General features: G+C 37.1%; 1 protein-coding gene across 3 annotated transcripts in view; it reads left to right on the forward strand.

Annotated features, from left to right (window-relative positions):
- The window catches only part of HOOK3 (hook microtubule tethering protein 3), an 84,463-nt gene that overhangs the window by 51,752 nt on the left and 12,703 nt on the right, over positions 1–20,008 (forward strand). For 2 of the 3 annotated variants that reach the window (XM_059492092.1, XM_059492090.1), the window contains exons 12-21: positions 2,010–2,120; positions 4,670–4,757; positions 5,310–5,379; positions 7,820–7,960; positions 10,174–10,261; positions 15,266–15,300; positions 16,089–16,171; positions 17,488–17,588; positions 19,639–19,743; positions 19,849–19,920. In XM_059492092.1, the coding sequence (XP_059348075.1) occupies positions 2,010–2,120; positions 4,670–4,757; positions 5,310–5,379; positions 7,820–7,960; positions 10,174–10,261; positions 15,266–15,300; positions 16,089–16,171; positions 17,488–17,588; positions 19,639–19,743; positions 19,849–19,920 (894 nt within the window). Of the gene's footprint in view, positions 1–2,009; positions 2,121–4,669; positions 4,758–5,309; positions 5,380–7,819; positions 7,961–10,173; positions 10,262–14,487; positions 14,566–15,265; positions 15,301–16,088; positions 16,172–17,487; positions 17,589–19,638; positions 19,744–19,848; positions 19,921–20,008 lie in introns of all 3 variants that reach the window. The other variant, XM_059492089.1, reaches the window with a different exon arrangement.

The following is a 20,008-nucleotide window of genomic DNA, read 5'->3' on the forward strand; positions in this document are numbered from 1 at the left end:
GGCAGATGTGTTTTTCTTCACCTAACTATGGTGTCTCAAAATGAACACTCTGTGTTTGTCTTCAGTGTCTGTAAGACTGGGCTCCTTTTGAAACCTGCCTGTTTCAAAATTATTTTTCTGGGAATCCTAAATTGTGCTATCAGAAGTAAGTTGGATATAAGGCTTGTGATGTTATGATGTTATGTCACTGCTGAGTACTAGTGTGTTCCTGTAATGGAATATGTCTTGTCTGGTGCTTGAAGGATCCAACCTGACTCATGAGGACACCATTAGAGAATTTTTTCTTTGGCTTAGAATCATTGTGCACATGAAAGTGGGTCGTCCAAATTCCTCTAGTAATCTGCAAGGAAATTGCATCTTCACTGCATAGAGCAGTCTCTGTGAGGTGAGGTTGAGTGGTAGTGTTTTGTTTTTGCTCTTCTGAGAGCAAGCACAAGCCTTTTCTAAAAAACTTTATTTTGGAATAAAGAATTCAAATGTAAAGACTGCAGGATATTTTTTTTTGTAATTTTAATTCAGCCCCTTTGTGCATGTGCTTTCTGATACATAGTTAACAGTATGTCTTGCTTTTCTTTGTTGCAAGATTCCTGCTTTACTCATTCCATACACAGATAATGCTTAGTGAATGTGATGGCAGTTAATTTTCTTTTAATCTTCTGCATTACCATGAAACTGTATGTTTTTCTATACACTCACAAGTCTTAGTCAAATTTATTTCCTGCAGTGTTTTTATGCATACCATTACCTTAGCATGATTGGTTACAAACATAAATGCATTTCTTTCCATTTGAGGTGAAAATACTAATATTTTGCAAGTGGTGGCACTGTCACTGGTGAAGGTCTGCAGTTGTTTTGTTATAGCTGCAGTTATTCTGATGGTCTTAGTGATAAATGTCACTTTTGAAAAATGAAATATTTTCCTATCTAACATGTTCATTTCTTTAATCTCAGAAAATGCAGGCCTGTGCTGATTTTGCAGCCTTTAATTTAGGAAAAGCAGCAGCAAAGTCCTTCTCTAAATCTTAGGACCATTAATATTTTAGGCCTTTTAGTTATTTTGCTATAGTTGTACACATTGAAAATAAAAGGCCATTAGAACCACTAGGGGATCTTGATGTAGATATGGCTACTGCTTTAATCACTTCCCTTTATATCTAAAAGCCATGAAAAAGCCTTCTTATAAACTGATTCAGAAGAAGCTGTAGATCTTTAGCTGAGTCTTCATTCAGCTTTTGTATTTGTAGGTCAGTCTTTAGCTTTTTTGCGCTCGTGCTCTCTCCATTGTGAGCTTTACGAGTGTTCTGGGAATGAATCTTTGTTAGTAAAGGCTGAAAGTATTGAAAAGGCAAGACTTCACTGATATACCTTCTGTTGTGCTTGGCTTTCACATTTCTGCTCACTTAATTTTAAGAGTTCTTTACTGATTTGTAGTTGAAAGCATACATGTGGCAGTGTTTCTCACTGAAATAAAAAAACCTGTTTGGGGCCTGTGGCTGAATCTTTTTGTTAGTGTATTAAAAATATTAGGACATCTCAGGTTAGGGAATGTTAGGAATGTTACCTGACTGCTTAAACTAGTAGCTGATTTCTGAGTGAGGCTTATGAAGTAAAGTTAACGAAAAATGTAGATAATTGGCTTTCTTCAGAGTCTGTTCTTTTTACTAGGCTTTTCAGAATGCAGAAAAAAATTTCTGCTGTTTCTAATCTTGATTTTTAGAACTACATGGGGTTTTTTTCTGTAAACCTTGAGTTTAAATTCTTCTTTTAGATGTAGTGAAAATACTTCACATTTTTTTCTTCTTTTGCTTGCACTAAGACCTAATATTTGAATGCTTTTTATTTATTTTGCTGAAACACAGAACAACTGATGAAAGAAGTTTTTGTATGTCCTATAAGTAACTATTTCAATTGTTTTACAACGTGAGTTGTGGTGCATTGTAATTGGCTACTTTGTCTTGTGTATTTTGTTTTAACATTTGCAGACACATTATTGATTCTTGTTCTCACAGGCAGTTGAACTACAAAACAGGTTATCTGAAGAATCCAAGAAAGCTGATAAATTAGATTATGAATGCAAACGACTGAAAGAAAAAGTAGACAGCCTCCAAAAAGAAAAAGATGTAAGTGCCAAGGTGTTATTTTTTTTTAGTAACAATAGCAACTTTGTATCATTTATAACACAGAGATATGGTAATTATAGTTAGCAGTCTTTTTAAATTAGGAAGTCTTTTTTCCTCCAAAATTTTCTAATGTTTGTGTACAAAATAGTTTTTAAACCTAAGAGTTGTACAGCATGGAATAAAGTGACTGTACAAAATCATATGCAACCCATTTTCAAGAGGAAAAGCCTTAATATTTGGCATCTGAAGTTGTTTCCTGACCATTTACCATGAGAAAGTTAATAAATACCCAGAGTAATTATTATGTATTCTGAAAAGCTATTTACAACAGGGTTTCTGCAGTATCATCCTAGAACTAAATTCCTGTTGCTTTTTTTCCCTAAGGCATTTTTTGAGGTACCATAAGCATGGTTCTGTTAGTGGAATCATCAGTAGTATAGGAAGAGGCTTAGAAGTTGTGTAGAGGGAAATGTCCTTTGTGGCAATCTCAGCTTTTATGACAGCTCATTGTTGACCTGTCTTGTACTGCCAATGTGGAACACACAGGGTAGATACGAATTTATCCCCTTCCTCTTGTGTCATTTGCTGCTAGTGATTCTGTGATTAATTGCTTTGTACTCTCTTCCCAAGACTGATCCTTCAGACTTCTCTTACACACTGTCGTTTCTCAACAGTTAATTTCAGCTTATTTCTTATGAATGTATATGCAGGAGGTTCAAACTACAAAAATCAGTGTCAGCAATTGCAGCTAGCAGTTTCTTAGGCTTGTTTTAATTATAAGTCCATTGATCAAACTATCAGAAACTCTGCAGGCTTTTTCCTCAATAGTCATGGTTTCATGTCCAGTTATTTCCAAGATTTCCAAGCCCAGCACTTAAATATAATTTGAACTGAAAGTTGTCAGTTACTTTAGGTTCATAGGCGATTGATTCCCATTTTTATTAAATTTTCAAGCTCTGATGGACACTTGACCTTCACATCACTTCCATCTGCCCTTCAAATCAGGCTGGAATGCTCATAATAACTGTGTTGGTATTGTGCTTTGGCTTTATTTCCTGCTTATTATTTTTAAATTGTTTTGGTTTTTTTTTTTAATTCTTTTATGTTGAACAGTGGTAAAGTTGTTTCTGTGGCTTATCCATGGCTCAGTGGACCATTTCATCTTGCACAAAGGATCTGAATTGCAGGCCATTGTCATATAGTTTTGTGATTTACTCCCTGGCAAACAGCTTGTTTTTTGAGCCAGATGTTGTTCTTAAGTACATTCTTTTGAATGGATATGCACCTGTGAGAAGTAAATTACAGCTATAATTCCCTCATTACATGAGTTTAGTGATTCACTGTATTACCTGCTCTTTCTGTTCTCTGTTGTCAATATGTATCAGTAGAGTAGCCCACCACAGTCACAAACTAGTCGTATTTTGTCAGTTCTATCTTCTAAATAGTTACTGAAATTGATTATGTTCTTTTCCTTATGTTCTGGCAAAGCATGATAGTGTTTGATATCTTCATCAAAGTAGCTTGGAAATTTACCTCTGTGTTGTGTTATAAGTACTATAATTATTGAGCTGCTTGTACCAGTGAAGCCCTAGAGCTTTTTCTAGTCACTAAAATATTCTGCCATTTGGCAATCACCATTTGTAAAATGAAATGCTGTCAGCCAACACAACTTCATACCTATACAGAGGCAAGTTCTATCTTGGACCATTTAGTAATACTGAACATGTCTGATTTTGGAGCAAACTACATTTTGGATCATTACATAGTAGCAAATTTCTTTCCTTTTTTTGACTCTTGGCAACCTTCTGGACAAAAACTTGGTGTTATCTGTAGATTCTCATTTTTTTTGCCAAAAGAGTAGTTGTGCCAAATTGAAAGAGTATTTGCCTGATGCTACTGAAAGCTCATCTGTCTGGATCCCAAGGTGATCAAGTCCTGTTCTTCAGTTCTCTTTGGACCAAATCTTAAGCAACAAGTTTTCTTTTATAGCCAAGGTGCTGATGAATGACAAGAACAGCAGACACCCAGGAGGAATGCGATATGAAAATGTTGCTCACACTTTCAGTGGTGAAAGACAGACAAAGTGAAGTAAAAGCAGTTTGTTATGTTGACTCTGTACTTACCTGCTCGTTATTTCACTCCTGGCTGAATATTTGATTCATGGTGAGGGAAAAATCTGTGGTCTCTCAACTGTCTTTCATTTCTCTTGGAATCAACCCCAATGAAGGGAAAACAGCTGAGTGGCCCTATGGATACTGTTTACTACCTGATACCAGAACTCTGTGATACTAATACCTTGTTTTTGTAAGCTTATGCCCCTGCTATTTTCAGTCCAGTAAGATCAGCAACCCTTCTCCCAGAAAAACCCCAAACCACTGCTGCTGTGGAATATATATTACTTACATTTATTCCGTTATGGAATAGACTGAGATACCTTAATTTTAAAGTAATTTCTAGAGTTACATTGAATGATTATTAAAATTTTGAAGGCTGTTGGAGATGGATTTGGACTACCAAGACTGATATTCATTCTCTTTCCAATTATTCAGAGATTAAGAACAGAAAGGGATTCTTTGAAAGAAACTATTGAAGAACTTAGATGTGTACAAGCTCAGGAGGGTCAACTCACCACTACAGGTAAAGGACAAATAAGGAGATTAAATGCCTCTTTTCTAAAGTGTACATGAGTTTTCTGTAGAGTATTAAAGATGCTTTTGTTTAGCACAGAATAAATTTAAGCTCTTCTAAAATCAGCAGTGTAAAACTTCAACTATTCATGGCTTCATAAACAAGCAAAAGCTTTGAATGTTATTTGCATCAATCAGAATTTTAGTCTCCTCTCCAGTGGGATATTTTTATAGTGTATATCTGATTTCTATATAGTTACATAGTTTTCTTTAGAGACATATTTTCTCATGATGTTATAGTTAATTTGTATGTGTAATCTTGCGTACCTTTGTAGTTCTTATATAATAAGATAATGAGCAGGAAATAAACTGTAACAGTATTTCTTCAGAATGGATGAAATCAGATGTAATGGTTCACCAAATGAAATGCTTTTTGTCTGTCAGTCTTTCTGTAGCCTGACTTTGTGTCATTTTACATTGTCTAGCAGTAGTGTGAAGCTTCTAGAACAATGTCTACTTCTTGTCATGTGAAAAAGTCAGTGGTATGCTTTTCCTTACTCAGGATTGATGCCTCTGGGAAGACAAGAGCCTTCAGACAGTTTAGCAGCAGAAATCATTACTCCTGAAATAAAGTAAGCTAATGCATGCTTTGTTTTACTAACCTCTGCAATGGTCATGGACAAGTTGAACATTAGTCAGCAATGGCCTGGCAGCCAGGAAGCCCAGCTGTGTCCTTGAGGGCATCAGGCACAGCAGCCAGGCAAGGGAAGGGATTGTCCTGTTCTGCTCTGCTCTGCACTGGAGCAGAATCCTGTGTACAGTTTTGGGTGCCACAATATGAAAAAGACATAAAGCTCTTAGCATCCTAAGGAGGGCCAAAAGCATGGTGAAGGGCCTTGAGGGAAGCCCTGTGATGAGCAGCTGAGGTTGCTTGATCTGTTCAGCCTGAAGAGGAGGAGACTTAGCAGAGATTTTATCCTTCCTCTTGAGACGAAGAGGAAGGGTTAACACTCATCTCTTCTCTGTTGTGACCAGTGGCAGGACCCAAGGGAATGGTCTGAATTTGTGTCGAGGAAAGGTTTATGTTGGATATTAGAAAAAGTTACTTGTTTGTTGCCCTGTTCTGATTGCCTGTAGCTTGATGATGGTACCAAAAGATTTGAATATTTTTGAGTAAGAATTAAGGGGATGGCTACAAGGCAGATATTCTGGTGGGTGTGTTATAGACCACTTGTCTAGGATACTATGCTATAAGCAGCTGGGAGAGGTCTTGAGATTGCTGGCCCTTCTTCTTATGGAGGACTTCAATTTACCATATGGCTACTGCAAATGCAGCACAGCAGAAAGGGATCAGTCTAGAAGGTTCTTCAACTGTGTGGAAGATAACACAGCTGCTGAGCAAGCCAGCTGGGGAAGATGTGGACTCACTGTGAACAGGAAAGGACTGTAGATGATATGATGATCAGAGGCCTTCTTGGACACAGCAACCACTGAATGATAGAGTTTTTGATTCACAGAGAACTAAGGAGAGAGGCCAGCAGAACCTCCACTTTGGAATTCTGTAGGGCAGACTATGACCCGTTTACCAAGCGTAGTCTGGTTTACAGAGTTGCTTGGAAGTCAGTCCTGAAGGGCAAAGGAGTCTGGGAGGGCAGGAAGGAACTGTTGAGGTGCAGGAGCAGCTGGCTGTCTCCATGTGCCAAATGGTGAGCCAGGAAGACTGGCCTGGCTGCACAGAGAGCTTTGGCCAGAACTCGGGATAAAAAAGATTGTATCGTGTTTGGAAGAAGGGGCAAAGCCACTCAGGAGGTATACAGAGATGTTGTGCTGTTATGCGGGGAGAAAATTAGATGACCCAGAGCCCAACTAGATCTTATTCTGGCTACTGCCAATAAAAGACAATTAAAAATGTGTCTATAAATACATCCACTTAATTAAATGAGGGTTAAGGAGAATCTCAATCCCTTATTGATTGCAAGGACAACCATACCAGTAAAGGATAAGGAGAAAGTTGATCTATTTAAAGCCTCCATTGCCACAGTCTTTGATATTAACACCACTGATCTGGAAGACAGATGCAAGAAACTTAATAAAGTTGCTGGAATAGAGGAGGAAACCGCTTTTCTATGCCTGCTTACAGCTATGCTACCTGCTGTGCCACTAAGGCACCTGCAATTCCATGGGCCTGGCTGGCATCCACTGAAGGGTACTGAGGGAGTGGCTGCCTATGGGTGTTGCAAAATTCACTCTTAAACAGTTTTTGATTGTGAAAGAGAGCATCTCGACTTGCTACTGTAGCAAGTAGGGGCAAGAAAGAACTAAGAGTCCACCAGAGTGTGGACTCTGAGAATGATTCTGCCTGAGTGCTTCAACTTTTAAAGAGCCCAGGGCAACCTCCCAAGCCCCTGCCCCACCATTCTCTACAACTACCTGAAAGGAGGTTGTAATGAGGTGGGGGTTGGTCTTTTTTCCTGATGCTGTGCCAGGGAGGTTTAGATTGGATATTAGGAATAATTTCTTCACCAGGTGGGGTTATCAAGCATTGAACCCAGGGAAGTGATTAAGTCATCATACCTGGTAGTATTTAAAAGATGTGTAGACATGGTGCTTAAGGGACATGATTCTGTGGTGGACTTGGCAGTACTGGGTTTATGTTGGATCTTGATGATCTTAGGAGTGTTTTCAACCCAAAAGTTCCTGTGATTCTGTGTAAAAAGACTAAGACTTGAAATTACTTGCTCAGGATAATGCAGTAGTTTAGTGGCAGCTGAGATTACAGTCTTTCTTCACACTTGGTATTAAGTTTTGCATTCTCGGTTCTCCCTATATATTTGTTGAGCTGTACTCTGAGATCTGATGGGAGTACTGAGGTAATTTCTTTGTGTATGTCTTCTGCAATTACAATTTAGGTTGGGTTTGTATTTGGATGTTTGAAGATATGATTGTTGTTGCAGCATCTGCCTTAAAAAGATGATATTTATGTTGTTATTTTACTTCCTATGGTAAACTGTTTTCTGTGTTGTAGATATTGATATTCCTTTTTTTAAAAAAAATTGTGTTGCATGTCTTTAGGGAGAAACTCATCCGCCTTCAACATGAGAACAAGATGTTAAAATTGAACCAAGAAGGTTCTGACAATGAGAAGATTGCCTTGTTGCAAAGCCTTCTTGATGATGCAAACTTACGGAAGAATGAACTGGAGACAGAAAACAGGTAAGAAATTTTGTCCTCTGCTTCAGTTGACCTTCCTACAGGCATCTGCAGGAGAAGAAAGATATGGATTTAATGGAATCAGTCCTGTGAAAGGCCCCAAGGATGTTATTATAGGACTGTAGAGTCTTTTGTATGAGTAAAGTCTGAGGGATAGAGACTACGTAGCCTGGAAAAGAGAAGGCTTAGGTTAGATCTTATCAATATATCTTATCAAAGTGTATGATGGGAAGGTCTAAAGAAGGTGGAGATAGACTCTTGTCAGTAACACTCAGTAACATGGCAAGAGGATGTGAGCAGAGCTTAAAACACATTATATTTCATCTGAATGTGAGAATATACCTTTTTTTTTTTCACTGTGAGGGCTGCTGGACACTGGAGTATGTAGCCCAGAGAGGTTGTCTCCGTCCTTGTAGATATTTAAAACTCAACAGGACATGTTCCTTGGCAGCCTTCTCTAGCTGACCCTGCTGATTGAACCAATCAGCATAGAGACATCTGTGAGACCACACAGAGTGCATCAGAGCATGCCACAGTATTTGGCGGATAGTGATGTGAAGCTGCTTTGTATCTAAGCTTTGAATCTGAATCTGTTACTTATCTAATCTTCCCCAGTCTTCCCCTTCAACTGGGGGAGGTGCCTGATGCCTGAGAAAAGGTAAATACTGCACTCACCTTCAAGAAGGACAAGAAAAAGAGCACGAGGAACTATTGAGATTGGTCAGCCACAGCTCGCTTTCTGGAAATTTTGCAAAGCAAGTCCATGTGGAATTTATTTTCAGCTGCATGAGGGACAGGAAAGTAATTAGCAAATGCCAATATGAATTTATTCAGAGCAAATCATGCCTAACTAATCCAGTTGCCTTAACAATGAAATGACTGCGTATGTGAAGAAGGGTGAGAGGACGATATTTAGCTTTAGCAAAGCCTTTGTTAAAGTGTCCCGTGTTATCCGTATGTTCAGAATGCTTGGATATAAACTAAATAAGTGGACAGTTAACTGGTGAGCAAAATAAAATTGATTGAACAGTGAACAGACAGCTGAGCCTAAAGTAGTATCGTGAGTGAACTGAAACCCAGCTGGTAACCAATTCCTCAGTCATCAGTACCAGCACTGTTCGTTACTTTTATTGATAACTTCACTGATGAAAGGGGCTACTCTTAGCAAGTTTGAGAATGATACCACTTCGGGATGTCCTTTTGAAAGGGAAAACTGTTATTCAGAGGAGCTCAACAGTCCAGAGAAAGGAACTGATGAGACCCCTGTCCCTGGCTGTGGAGCAGCAGAGCTGGGGTCCTAATGGGTGGCAAAGGAGGATGTGTTATCTGGGGACCTTGCAGTTGACTGTGATCTGGACAGTCCTCACTGAGGTGCAGGCTGTCAGTCTGTGAAAATGATTGTTCACCTCATCAGAACTTATAATGATGATCAATACTTATCACATCTGGACAGAGCATGTAATTTTGGATTCCACAGTACCAGAGAAATGTGGATGTATAGAAGTGCAGCAGAATACTGCTGAAGTGAGAGACGATGTAATGTGTGATAGGTGGGATAAAACTGAGAACTGGGTTTGTCCAGGCCAAAGGAAAGGTGACATAGATGAGAGTACTGTGAACTGCATCTGCCTGGTAGAAAGAAGACAGATTTGGGCTATTCTCAAGAGATTATTAGTGGGAGGACAAGAGGCAACAGACAAAATATGGAGTATGGTCCAAACTCTAGTAGAGAAGCCCAAAGAGACTGTCCTTACAAGTGCTTGAACCTGGTACTGGATATGATTCCCAGCAATCTGCTGTAAATGCACCTGCTTTAAGGAGGAGGTTAGATCTAGGCAACCTGTGGACATCTCTTCCAACCTACAGGTTTATAGCATTCTGTGATGATGTAGAAGCAAAAGCTAGCAGCTCTCTCACAGTAAAACTGACTGTTAAAAGGTCTTCTTTCATGTATACAGAACTGATTTCTGAATGCATTTATGTTGTCCTTGAGGAATATGAGAATGTTCTGGATGAACATCTGGGTATTATAGTCTCTGGAACTGCTGTAAGCTCTTAACTCCTGCTGTAATTTTCTTGTGAGTAATTTATAGTATTGCATTTTTTTGTGTAGATGATCTGAAAACACTGGACACTAAAAATTGATAAAAATCTGAGACTGCCTTTTGCAGTTTGTTTTTTTTTTCCTGAAAAAGAAATTATGTTCTCTTTCCTAGATTGGTAAATCAGAGGCTTCTGGAAGTACAGTCCCAGGTTGAAGAACTACAAAAATCTTTGCAGGATCAAGGTTCAAAAGCTGAAGATGTAAGTAGTAATGTACATCAAACTTACATTCAATTAGTTACTTTATTTGAAACTTTCACCTTTTTGTAAAAAAAAAAGAAAAAAAGCAAAAGAATTATACAAACTGAGATTTCTAGTAGTTTTGCATATTTACTTGTATGGTCTTACCAATAAATTGTGCTTCTCTAACTAGGGTGTAAGACAATTGTCTAGAAGAAAAAACCATCCTATGTGGAGAAGGTGTCATGCATGTTTAATTTGAATAATTGTGTCTGTTGCAATAGAAAACTCAGCATTTAAATTATTTAATTAGAGTAGAGAGTTTTGCAGGGAATTGAGAAAATGTTGATTCTCCATGAATAAAACATCGGAAGTTGTTTTGGGTTTAGTTTTCTTAATGAAAGGCCTTTCCAGCCACTGAAAGGTCCATAGTTCTTCCTGTAAATGTAATCTCAGAATGAAAAAAGCCAGACAGTCTCCAAAACTAAAAAAAGAAATCAAATAATTAGGCCCGCAACACAATGCAGCTTTTCCTGTTTCTGTATACAGGATTAACTTTATTTTAAATGTAAGAATACACATTGTAGCTGAGTTAGCGTGGAAAACAACTTTCAGGCTTCCACTAAAAAATTGTTTATCTCCTGTATTTCAAAAAAGAAGCTCTATAACTTTATTGAAAGCAGCGATTTTTTGGACTGTACTTGCATAGTGTATGCTCACAATCTCAGTGTATCATGTTGCTAACTGGCAACAAACTGTAATGTGCTGCTTTCTGTTTTTGTGGGTTTGTTTTAACTAATTTATATAAAATAGTGAAAGTTTTTTTTATTAGATGCTTATGTAAATTTAAATTTAAGAGTATGTTAAATTTAGTTTACCCTTTAAATTTTCAGAATAAACTATATGAATGTTAAACACCTAGTTGATTTTCATCAAGATTATTTTCCTGAGTAACTTACAATGTGTTTTAGAATGCACATTAAAATAGGTCTATTCTGAGATGTTCTTTGTTGTCTTGATTATTGGCCAAAATCTTTTCAGGGTGAACACAACTATGAAAGAATTATTCTCAGATACTGAGTATTGTAAATGATCTCTGTCAAGTTGTAGTCAGCTTTATTTACAGCAATTTCAATTTTGTCCGTTTAGAGGCTCCGGTTGGGTCAGTAATTTAGGGTGTGTCTGCCCTCGTGGCTTCTGTGTTGGTCTGACCATAGCATGGTGATCCCATGGCATGTTTTGCTGAGTTCAATCTGTAGAATTTAATTTACTCTTAAGGAAGTAAAAGAGTGAGTGTAGACTCAGGGAAATATTGAAGATGCAAGAACCGTTGTGGTCTCCTCATGCAATCTCCCTTGTAAAGCAGAGCAAACATCAGAAGTTAAACCCAGCTGCTCAAGTGGGTTGAATTTGGGCTGAGACTACCTGAGTTATCTGGAGGATAGGCATACAAAAAGAGTGATTCTTCAGAAACATAAGAAAAAGCAGTAGGAGAGACATAGCATACAGTTTACCAGTACATCATTTTCAGCTCTTTTCCTCTGTTTTTTGCTATTTTTATGCAAAATTACACTGAGGTTCATATTTTTATGTACTTATACCGGAAATGTGCTCAATCCTGAAAATGCATTTTAATTCAGTCCTGAAATGTATGGTGAGAGCTCAGTTTGTTGGGTTTTTTTGTTTGTTTGTTGGTTTAGTTTGGTTTTTTAAAGTTTTGTTTTAAAGCTGCAGTTATTTTTAGACATGCCCAAAAAGGGGTAGAGGTAGTGTCGTAACCCAGGCAAGTGTCCTTGTAGTGTTACATGCTCTGTGCCAAGGTCCACAAAGGCAAACAGCTTTGATTTTGTACTGAAGTGCAGTGGAAAGCAGCTGTGTGCCATTGAGCCTGTAATGGGCACTGGCACATTCTGTTGGGATGCATGATTAGTCCATTTGGAGTGTTACCCTGCCAGCCAGGCAAAGGCCTCCTTACCCCCATCTTTCAGACTACAGAATCAACTCAGATGTGTCTGGTGTGCTCAGAATAGGTTTGATTTATTGTCCCCCAGAATGCAGTAGTCATGTGGGGCTACTCAACAGTTATCTGAACTGCTTTGACTACATAATTTGCATGTCTTATCACTGTCTTTTATCATCCTCATTCTCCTGTTCTCTGCCCTAATCCCTTCCTATATATACACCCTGCCTTTAGTTATTTCTGAACCACTTGTTAAATTCATCCCACACCTAATGTTTTTTATAATGTAACATATGCACTCTTGGCCTTACATGCTGTTACTGATACACACCTCCCTAAAAGGTCCCTAGAATTCTGTTGCCTCTTCAGTTAGCCATGAGGTTCAGTCACTTTTTCATTTGGTGAGACACTGGAACAAGTTACCCAGGGAAGCTGTGGATGACCCATCCATGGAATAGTCAAGGTGAGGTTGGACAGGGCATTGAGCAACCTGATCTAGTTGAGGGAGTCCCTGCTTGTTGAAGGGGTTGGACTGTGTGACCCTTAAAAGTCCATTCCAACCCAAACCATTCTGTCATTACTCTCATCATTCTTGAAAATCTGACCATCCATCACGGTTGTTTTGTGACTTTCAGCACCTCATAGTGTTGCTGATCTCATCCAGTAGTCTTCTGACATGATGACCCACACCCTGCTAAGTTAGCTTAACCTCAGGCCGGAACCTAACCATCTGCCCCTAACTTTAACATGTAAAAGTAAACCAAATTTTGCCCTGAAAAATAGGACAGACTTGTTCCTTTGGTTTGTTCAAGCATTAAAGGAACTTCAAGCTAAAAGACTTTTCTTTCTGTAGTGTTCAGGAGACTTGTCTTCCTATGAGAGAACGAAAATTATAGCAATTACCCTTTTAGATTTTTATCAGTCTTTAAAGCTTACTTTTGATACTGCAAAAATCCCAGAAGTAGTCTTTGCCCATTTTTAGAGTGATCTGTCTGACTTTATCTGCCAAGTATATACAGGGTCTTTGGGTACCTAGAATGGCACATTGAGTGTTTTAGTCTCTTTCTTAATCATGTGTCTTGGGTCAGTTAATGTGGGTAAACTCATTTCTACTTATTTTAATTGTTTGGGCTGTTTATCACAATTAGTTTCTTGTGTATGAAAACATGATCTGTAGAGCTGGGAGAGAGGTTACCCCCTCAGCAGTGCAGATACTAGGTAAATAATACACCAGGGGAATCAGTGTTGAGTACTAGTTGTGTCTGTTTCAAGATAAACCCAAGTGCAATAAAAGGATGCAAAAAAAAAGTTGAGTTCAATTTTGATTTTGTTATCTTAGGGAAATGGGCACTGCTTCCAGGTTTTTCCCCTTCCCAGGCAGCCAGTAGTCCCCTAAATGATCAGGTACAAGTGATGGGGCCAGTTCAAATGATTTGTGACTGATAAAGATGCATACAAATATTTTTGGTTACATAAAGGGTAGTGTTGCTGCAGCTGTTCAGAGTACTGCAAAAAAGAAAAAAGTCAGTGGTCGAAACCTGCAGATCCTTAGCTGCTGCAAATTTCTGACTGTGAAATCAGTAGAGCTGTGTTGACTTGTTCTTATGGCTCCCCACCTTTCTTGTCATGCAATAAGAAAATCTCTTGTAATAATGTAAAAACGTGCCCCAGGAATGTGATCAAAGACAATATTTTGAAGTATAACCAAAGTAAAAAGCTTTTTGAGTGCACACAGTAATTTTTCCTGTTAGCAAGGTGCTAAATCTTTGTAGAAGGAACATTGGAGAAATAACAATGAAGTAATTTTGTTGATTATTTTATCTTGTATTTTGATGGTGTTATGGACCATCAGTCATGTCCTAACCCTTCCATGTGATAAATAGTGTATAAACACAAATTAAAAAGGCAGTTGCAGATTTAAATATTCTACATTTGCTTTGTATTCAATCAGTGTGGCAATAACACAATTCAGCATCACATCACAAAAACACCTGCCATCTCTTAATTCTAGTAGCCCAACAGACTGGCTATTTTCTTTGGTTTTCTTAGTTATATGATTTTTGTTTTAAAATTACTTTTCTAAATAGAAGTTGCTTTCCTTTGAAATTCTGATTTAAACACAATGATTTGTAAATGTGGTTCTTTATTCTTTTTATATTTTTGGGTTTAGTGCCATGCTTTAGTAAATGTTACAAGATGAGAATTGCTCATGAGAACAGAGGAAGAAATTGCACATGCGTGAAAAATGCATAGCTTTAACTTTTTCTGTTCATGACTTTCTAAATAGTTTCTTCTGTTGGCTGCTGTTTTGCTTTATACTAATGTCATCTCTGTTTCTTGGCATGGGCTTCTGCTCAAGGCTATTGTGAGTATGGCTTTCTATTTACTTAACACTACTTTCAGTTCATAAACATTTATTGAGTTTGTTTTTTTTTTTCCTTTTGAAAAATACTCACTATGTATGAAGTGAGTTTAAAGTTTAAAAGTTAGTTCCAAAGTTTTTATTCAAGGAGCTTATCTAAATGTGATTTAACCAGGAAGTGGAACACTGTAAGTTGTGTGGTGATTTTTATGTGTCTGTAATCAATAAAGATAAGAAATACAAAAAAGGTGACATTTTTGCTACACTGCAGTTAGAACACTCTACTCCTTCTAGTTTCTGTGGGGATGGGAATTTATTTCAACTAATTTGCTACATGACTTCATGCAAGTTGCAATGCAATATCGGTAGAACAGCTTTCCTTGCAAATTTTGCTGCACTTTCCAATACAAAGTACTGAACAAATTATAACAACTGCCTTCGAATTCTGTCATTTATGGATTTTACTTTTATTGATCTAGTTCCTGGGAAAATACTTGTAAAGTTCTGAAGGGTTCTAATTTTACTAAAGTCACACAGCTGTGAAGAGAAAGGTACTACAGATGCTTTACAGTTGTGATTTAAAACTGAAGTAAAAAAGTTGGATTTTGGTTGGAATGTCAAAATTGCATGTTTTAAAATAATTTTAAAAATACATTAAAGCTTCACAGTATATTAAAATAAAACATTTAACTTTCTGTTTTAGTCAGTTCTTCTGAAAAAGAAACTTGAAGAACATCTGTAAGTATTTTTGTTTCCCTATTTTGTTTACAGTTTGAAATTGTGTTTTTCTATATAGTGAGGAAGGCAGTCATTTGTGATGGATCTGGAAAATATGCAACTAAGAGAGGTTAGATAACACAGGAATATTTGGGAATCTGCTGTTCAGATTCTAATTTTTCCATAGAAAACCATTGTGAAATTAAGAGCAATGAGGGAACCATCATCTTGTGTTGGGTAGAAAACTTTGCTTGACATTGTGCAAATCTTTGCTCAAGAGAACAAAGTAATTTTTTTCTGAGGGAAGCATGTTAATATGAAAATTAGTTTGTTTACTATTTATTATACATTATGTCATAGAAGTAATACTTTAGGAAGTGCTGCCATTTTATTGTGCTATTTTTGCACATCTTTTACTTCCCTAAAAGAATATTTGCTTTTTGACTGTCTTGCAAAAAGAAGTTTCTGTTGCTTTTGGGTTTAGCCATTCTTTCCTCAATGTAATACAGTATGAGTATTCATTTTAGGCTCTCATTGTACAATTAACTCTAAGTTCTATATTAAGTACAGTTATTGACAAAGAAATTGTTTGCTGTTGCAGTTATCCATACAGAACAATGTTTTTCATCCTAACTAACAAGTTTTTCTACAGTGATATTGTCACTTGTCCTCATGCTCTGTAGAAAAAAAAAATCTATCATGTCCATAGAAATAATCTCTTGCTGAGGATTTTCTGTTCTGCTTAGCACTCATTTCAAGCACAGTAATACTGCTGGGGAAACAATATGTGCTTCTGTGGTTTGTAACAGAGAGAAGCTCCACGAAGCTAACAATGAGCTACAGAAGAAACGAGCTATCATTGAAGATTTGGAACCAAGATGCAACAACAGTTGTGAGTTACCTGTGCAGTCCATTTCTTTTCTTTGTAAATTATTTCAGGTGCAACATCTTTAATTATAATGCCTAAAGGAGGTGTCAGGTAAGCAAAATGTACTTTTTAAATGGAGGTGACATGTTAAATTTCCCTGGAAACTAGGATGAGCAAAAAGATGCTTTTAACACATGAAATGCATGGGAATCACATTTTAGAAACACTATAGTAAGAAATCATAGAATTGTAGAATGAGGTTAGAATGAGCCTTAAAGAGGTTAGAACAAACCCTAAGGATCATCTAGTCCCAAACCCCAGTGGCATTGGGTGTAGAAATACCAGCTCACTGCCGTTGAACCTCAGCTGTCCAGAATTGTCATGTCTCATAAGACTCTAATTTAGAAGATCCTTGCTGTTGTCACTGACTCACTTTTACTTCCAATGTGTATTCCTTCAATGTGTTTTCAAAAACGTGTTGTAATTTGAGCAAATTTTCCGTTACTGGTCAAAGAATGTAAGATATGTATCATATTGCTCAGAGGGTATTCAGAACCCAGCATCTAGTTGGTTTTTAGCACATTATTACTGTGTTTTTTCCAGAACAGTAATGAGGGAGGTAGTCTGGATTCTTCAAAAGACTAGTTACTCTAGAATAAGGCAAGAGATTGTAACCAAAGGCAGCTTTTCTGGTTTGTGGTAAAATTATTTTATTCATAGTGAGATGGAGCAAAAAATAGTAAAATATCATGTTGTTTTCTGAGATCTGAGAAGTTGTATAGAAGATGTATTATTGATATATTCTTATACCAACACAGGAAAAATCTGTGCAATTAAATTGTCCTACTGGTCTCAACTGCTGCTTAAGAAAATGTGAGGAGAAAATTATAGTTAGTATTTCCATGTTACAGTTTAGTAGATTTCAGCAGGAGTTGTGCCTCTTAGGAATTATTCCACTTCCATAAAACAAAAAAAATCATATTTGCCTGTAATACATGCTAAGATATTATAGTAGCTGTAAGTCATCAGTAAACCCATTTTCTAAATGTGTTCAGTGATGTGATTGCTTTATGATTCCATTTCTGTTTATTTGGGAGAATTTTTGAAAGCAAGATTATATCCCAAAAAATCCATTTTATGAGGTTTTATAGGAGTACATATTTTTAATGTGTTTGAGCTATACAGTAATTAAATCTGTGATACCTGCCACATCAGATTTCTTGTCAGCTTTTCTTAACTAAAATATGTTTTAGCTGTGTCTTAAGTGTCTGTTGTAAAATATAAAAATATGCATAATAAACTGATGTTATTTTCCAATGTGTGCATCTCCTGACATAAAGCACTTAAAATTGAGGAATTGCAAGAAGCTCTACGGAAAAAGGAGGAGGAAATGAAACAAATGGAAGAACGATACAAAAAATATTTGGAAAAGGCCAAGAGTGTAAGTTGATATGTTCCACACCTGTCTGACAGAGACTGTATTATGTGTCCACTGTGTGGGAATAAAAATGAAGTAGTTATCTGTGTACACACTAATAAGTTAAAGAGAAGGAAGCTCCATTGATTGTCATCTTATTGTTTTAGTATTTAATATGGATAAATTCTGCAAAAGATTACCCCATTTTTGAGACTCTTTTATTGATGCCTTTTTGCAGTAAAGTCATCTTTTTGACTGAATTGCCTTCAGTAGTTGTTAGATTTCTCTGATGATGTTCAGCATTCTCTTTTGCCTTTATTGCTTATTATATGCTTCTGTCAAGAAGGTGACTAATATTTAAGTGTTGGGGATAGGGGTATACTACTAGCTTTGAAATGGCAATACTGTGATCTTACTCCTAGTCCCATTTCTTCTCTTACTATACTTTGTTATTTTGAGTATCTTAAAAGCATATCAGTGTCTTTAAACACATTCCATTACATTGGAATCTGTAAGTAGGTTCCTAATTTGCCAAAACTTTGCTTTCTTACTTTACTTCTTTGGAGTTTCCTGAATGATTTCTTGTGAAATGTCTCAGGAAGTCTAAAAAAATTTCTCCTGTCCCCCCTGCCCTCACATTTTATATTGGCTGTTGTTGTCTTAGAGTATATTCCACTGAAAGACAGCATTTCCCTTTTCAGTCAGATTTTTATATTTGTATGTACAGTTTTACTAAACGGTGTTTTATAGGACAGTCGCATTAATTACTTAGGTTAACTTCTTGTTATCATCTTATCAGCTTTCATTTTATTTGTGTTTGGGTTGGCTGGTTTTTTTGTTTCTTTTTGTTGTTATTGATGGGTTTTGTTGCACGGGGGGTTTTTTTGTAGAATCAATATAGTCTTCCACTATGGAAGGTATATCCAGGTCTAATGAGTATTTTCTTAGAAAAATAAAATGCTTTTATAGAATAGAAACAGAATCATTTAGGTTGGAAAAGATCTCCAAGATCATCACGTCAGCTTTTGACTGATCATAACTGTGTTATCTAGACCATGGCATTAGGTGCCACATCCAATTCCATGAACGCCTCCAAGGATGTGTACACTACCTCCCTAGGCAACCTATTCCCATGTTTAACAATTCAACCTGAACCTTCCCTGCCGCAGCTTGTGGCCATGTTGTCTCATGCTGTCACTGGTTGCTTGGGAGAAGAGGCCACAGCTCCCACCTGGCTACAACCTCCTTTCAAGCAGATAGTGATAAGGGCTCCCAGAGTTATCTTTTCTCCAGGCTAAACACCCCCAGTTCCCTCAGCCACTCCTCACAGGATTTATATGTTTACCATACAGTAAAAAGATCTCACTTAAATTTAAACCATTCTTTTATTTCAGCATCTGGACACAACTCTGAAATAGGTAGAAAAATAAAAGAAGTCTTTTTCTATATAGCCAGAGGTTGTTAAAGAGTTTCAAGCCATTTTCTATTAAAGGCTTAATAATTCAGGCAATTTGCTGGATTTGTTCTTGGTTTAGCTCTGTTTGCTAGCACTCTTGGATGACACATACAACTGTATGTGTCCCTTCATCTTTTTAGTAGCATAACAATTATGCATGTACCACAGACTGCTTGGCTTAACAGTGCTACCTAGAAGTTACAGCACCTGGTACCTGGTACGCCAGGTAGGTGAAGCGTGGCAAGTATCCATAAGGACAGAAGCAGTCCTTCCTCAAGCAGGAGAAATTGACAGGCAGGAAAATCATAGCATGAAAAGAGAAACCTTATAGAAGTTGTTTGTGTCACTATGGCCTCAAGGAAATGTAGCCTGGGTTAGGAACTGCAAATATCAGTCTGGGATACTGAACCATTTAGGTATCACTTTTTGTTGTCAGTAGTTTTGTTTCCCTGTCCTGTAAAAGAAGGTTCAGATGCTCTAATATGTCACAGTTGATGAGAGAGGTAGACGTATTTTAAGTTACTTTTTTTTTTTTAATCCTGACTTAAAAGGTTTTAATTCCTTAACAGGATTGCTTTTCCAGGATTTAATAAAAATCAAACTGGTTTTCTTTAACAGGTCATCCGCACATTAGATCCTAAACAGAACCAGGGTGCTGCTCCAGAGATTCAGGCACTGAAAAATCAGTTGCAGGAGCGGGACAGAATGCTTCATTCGCTGGAGGTAGTAATTGTTGTGGTTTTGTGGTAAAAACTCATTGTTTTTAGTTAGAGACTAATACGTCTATTATACTTTGGCTTTAAATATATGGATTTTTTTGTTTTATAGAAAGAGTATGAGAAAACAAAAAGTCAAAGAGAAATGGAGGAGAAATATATTGTTAGTGCCTGGTACAACATGGTAAGAATCTCACAAACCTTTTAATTGAAAATATAAAAAAAAGAAACTATTAATATTATTTGTTTCTGGCATGTTTATAACAGTATTT

This window comes from Ammospiza nelsoni, chromosome Z (genome assembly GCF_027579445.1).
Source record: "Ammospiza nelsoni isolate bAmmNel1 chromosome Z, bAmmNel1.pri, whole genome shotgun sequence".
Lineage (NCBI taxonomy): Eukaryota > Metazoa > Chordata > Aves > Passeriformes > Passerellidae > Ammospiza > Ammospiza nelsoni.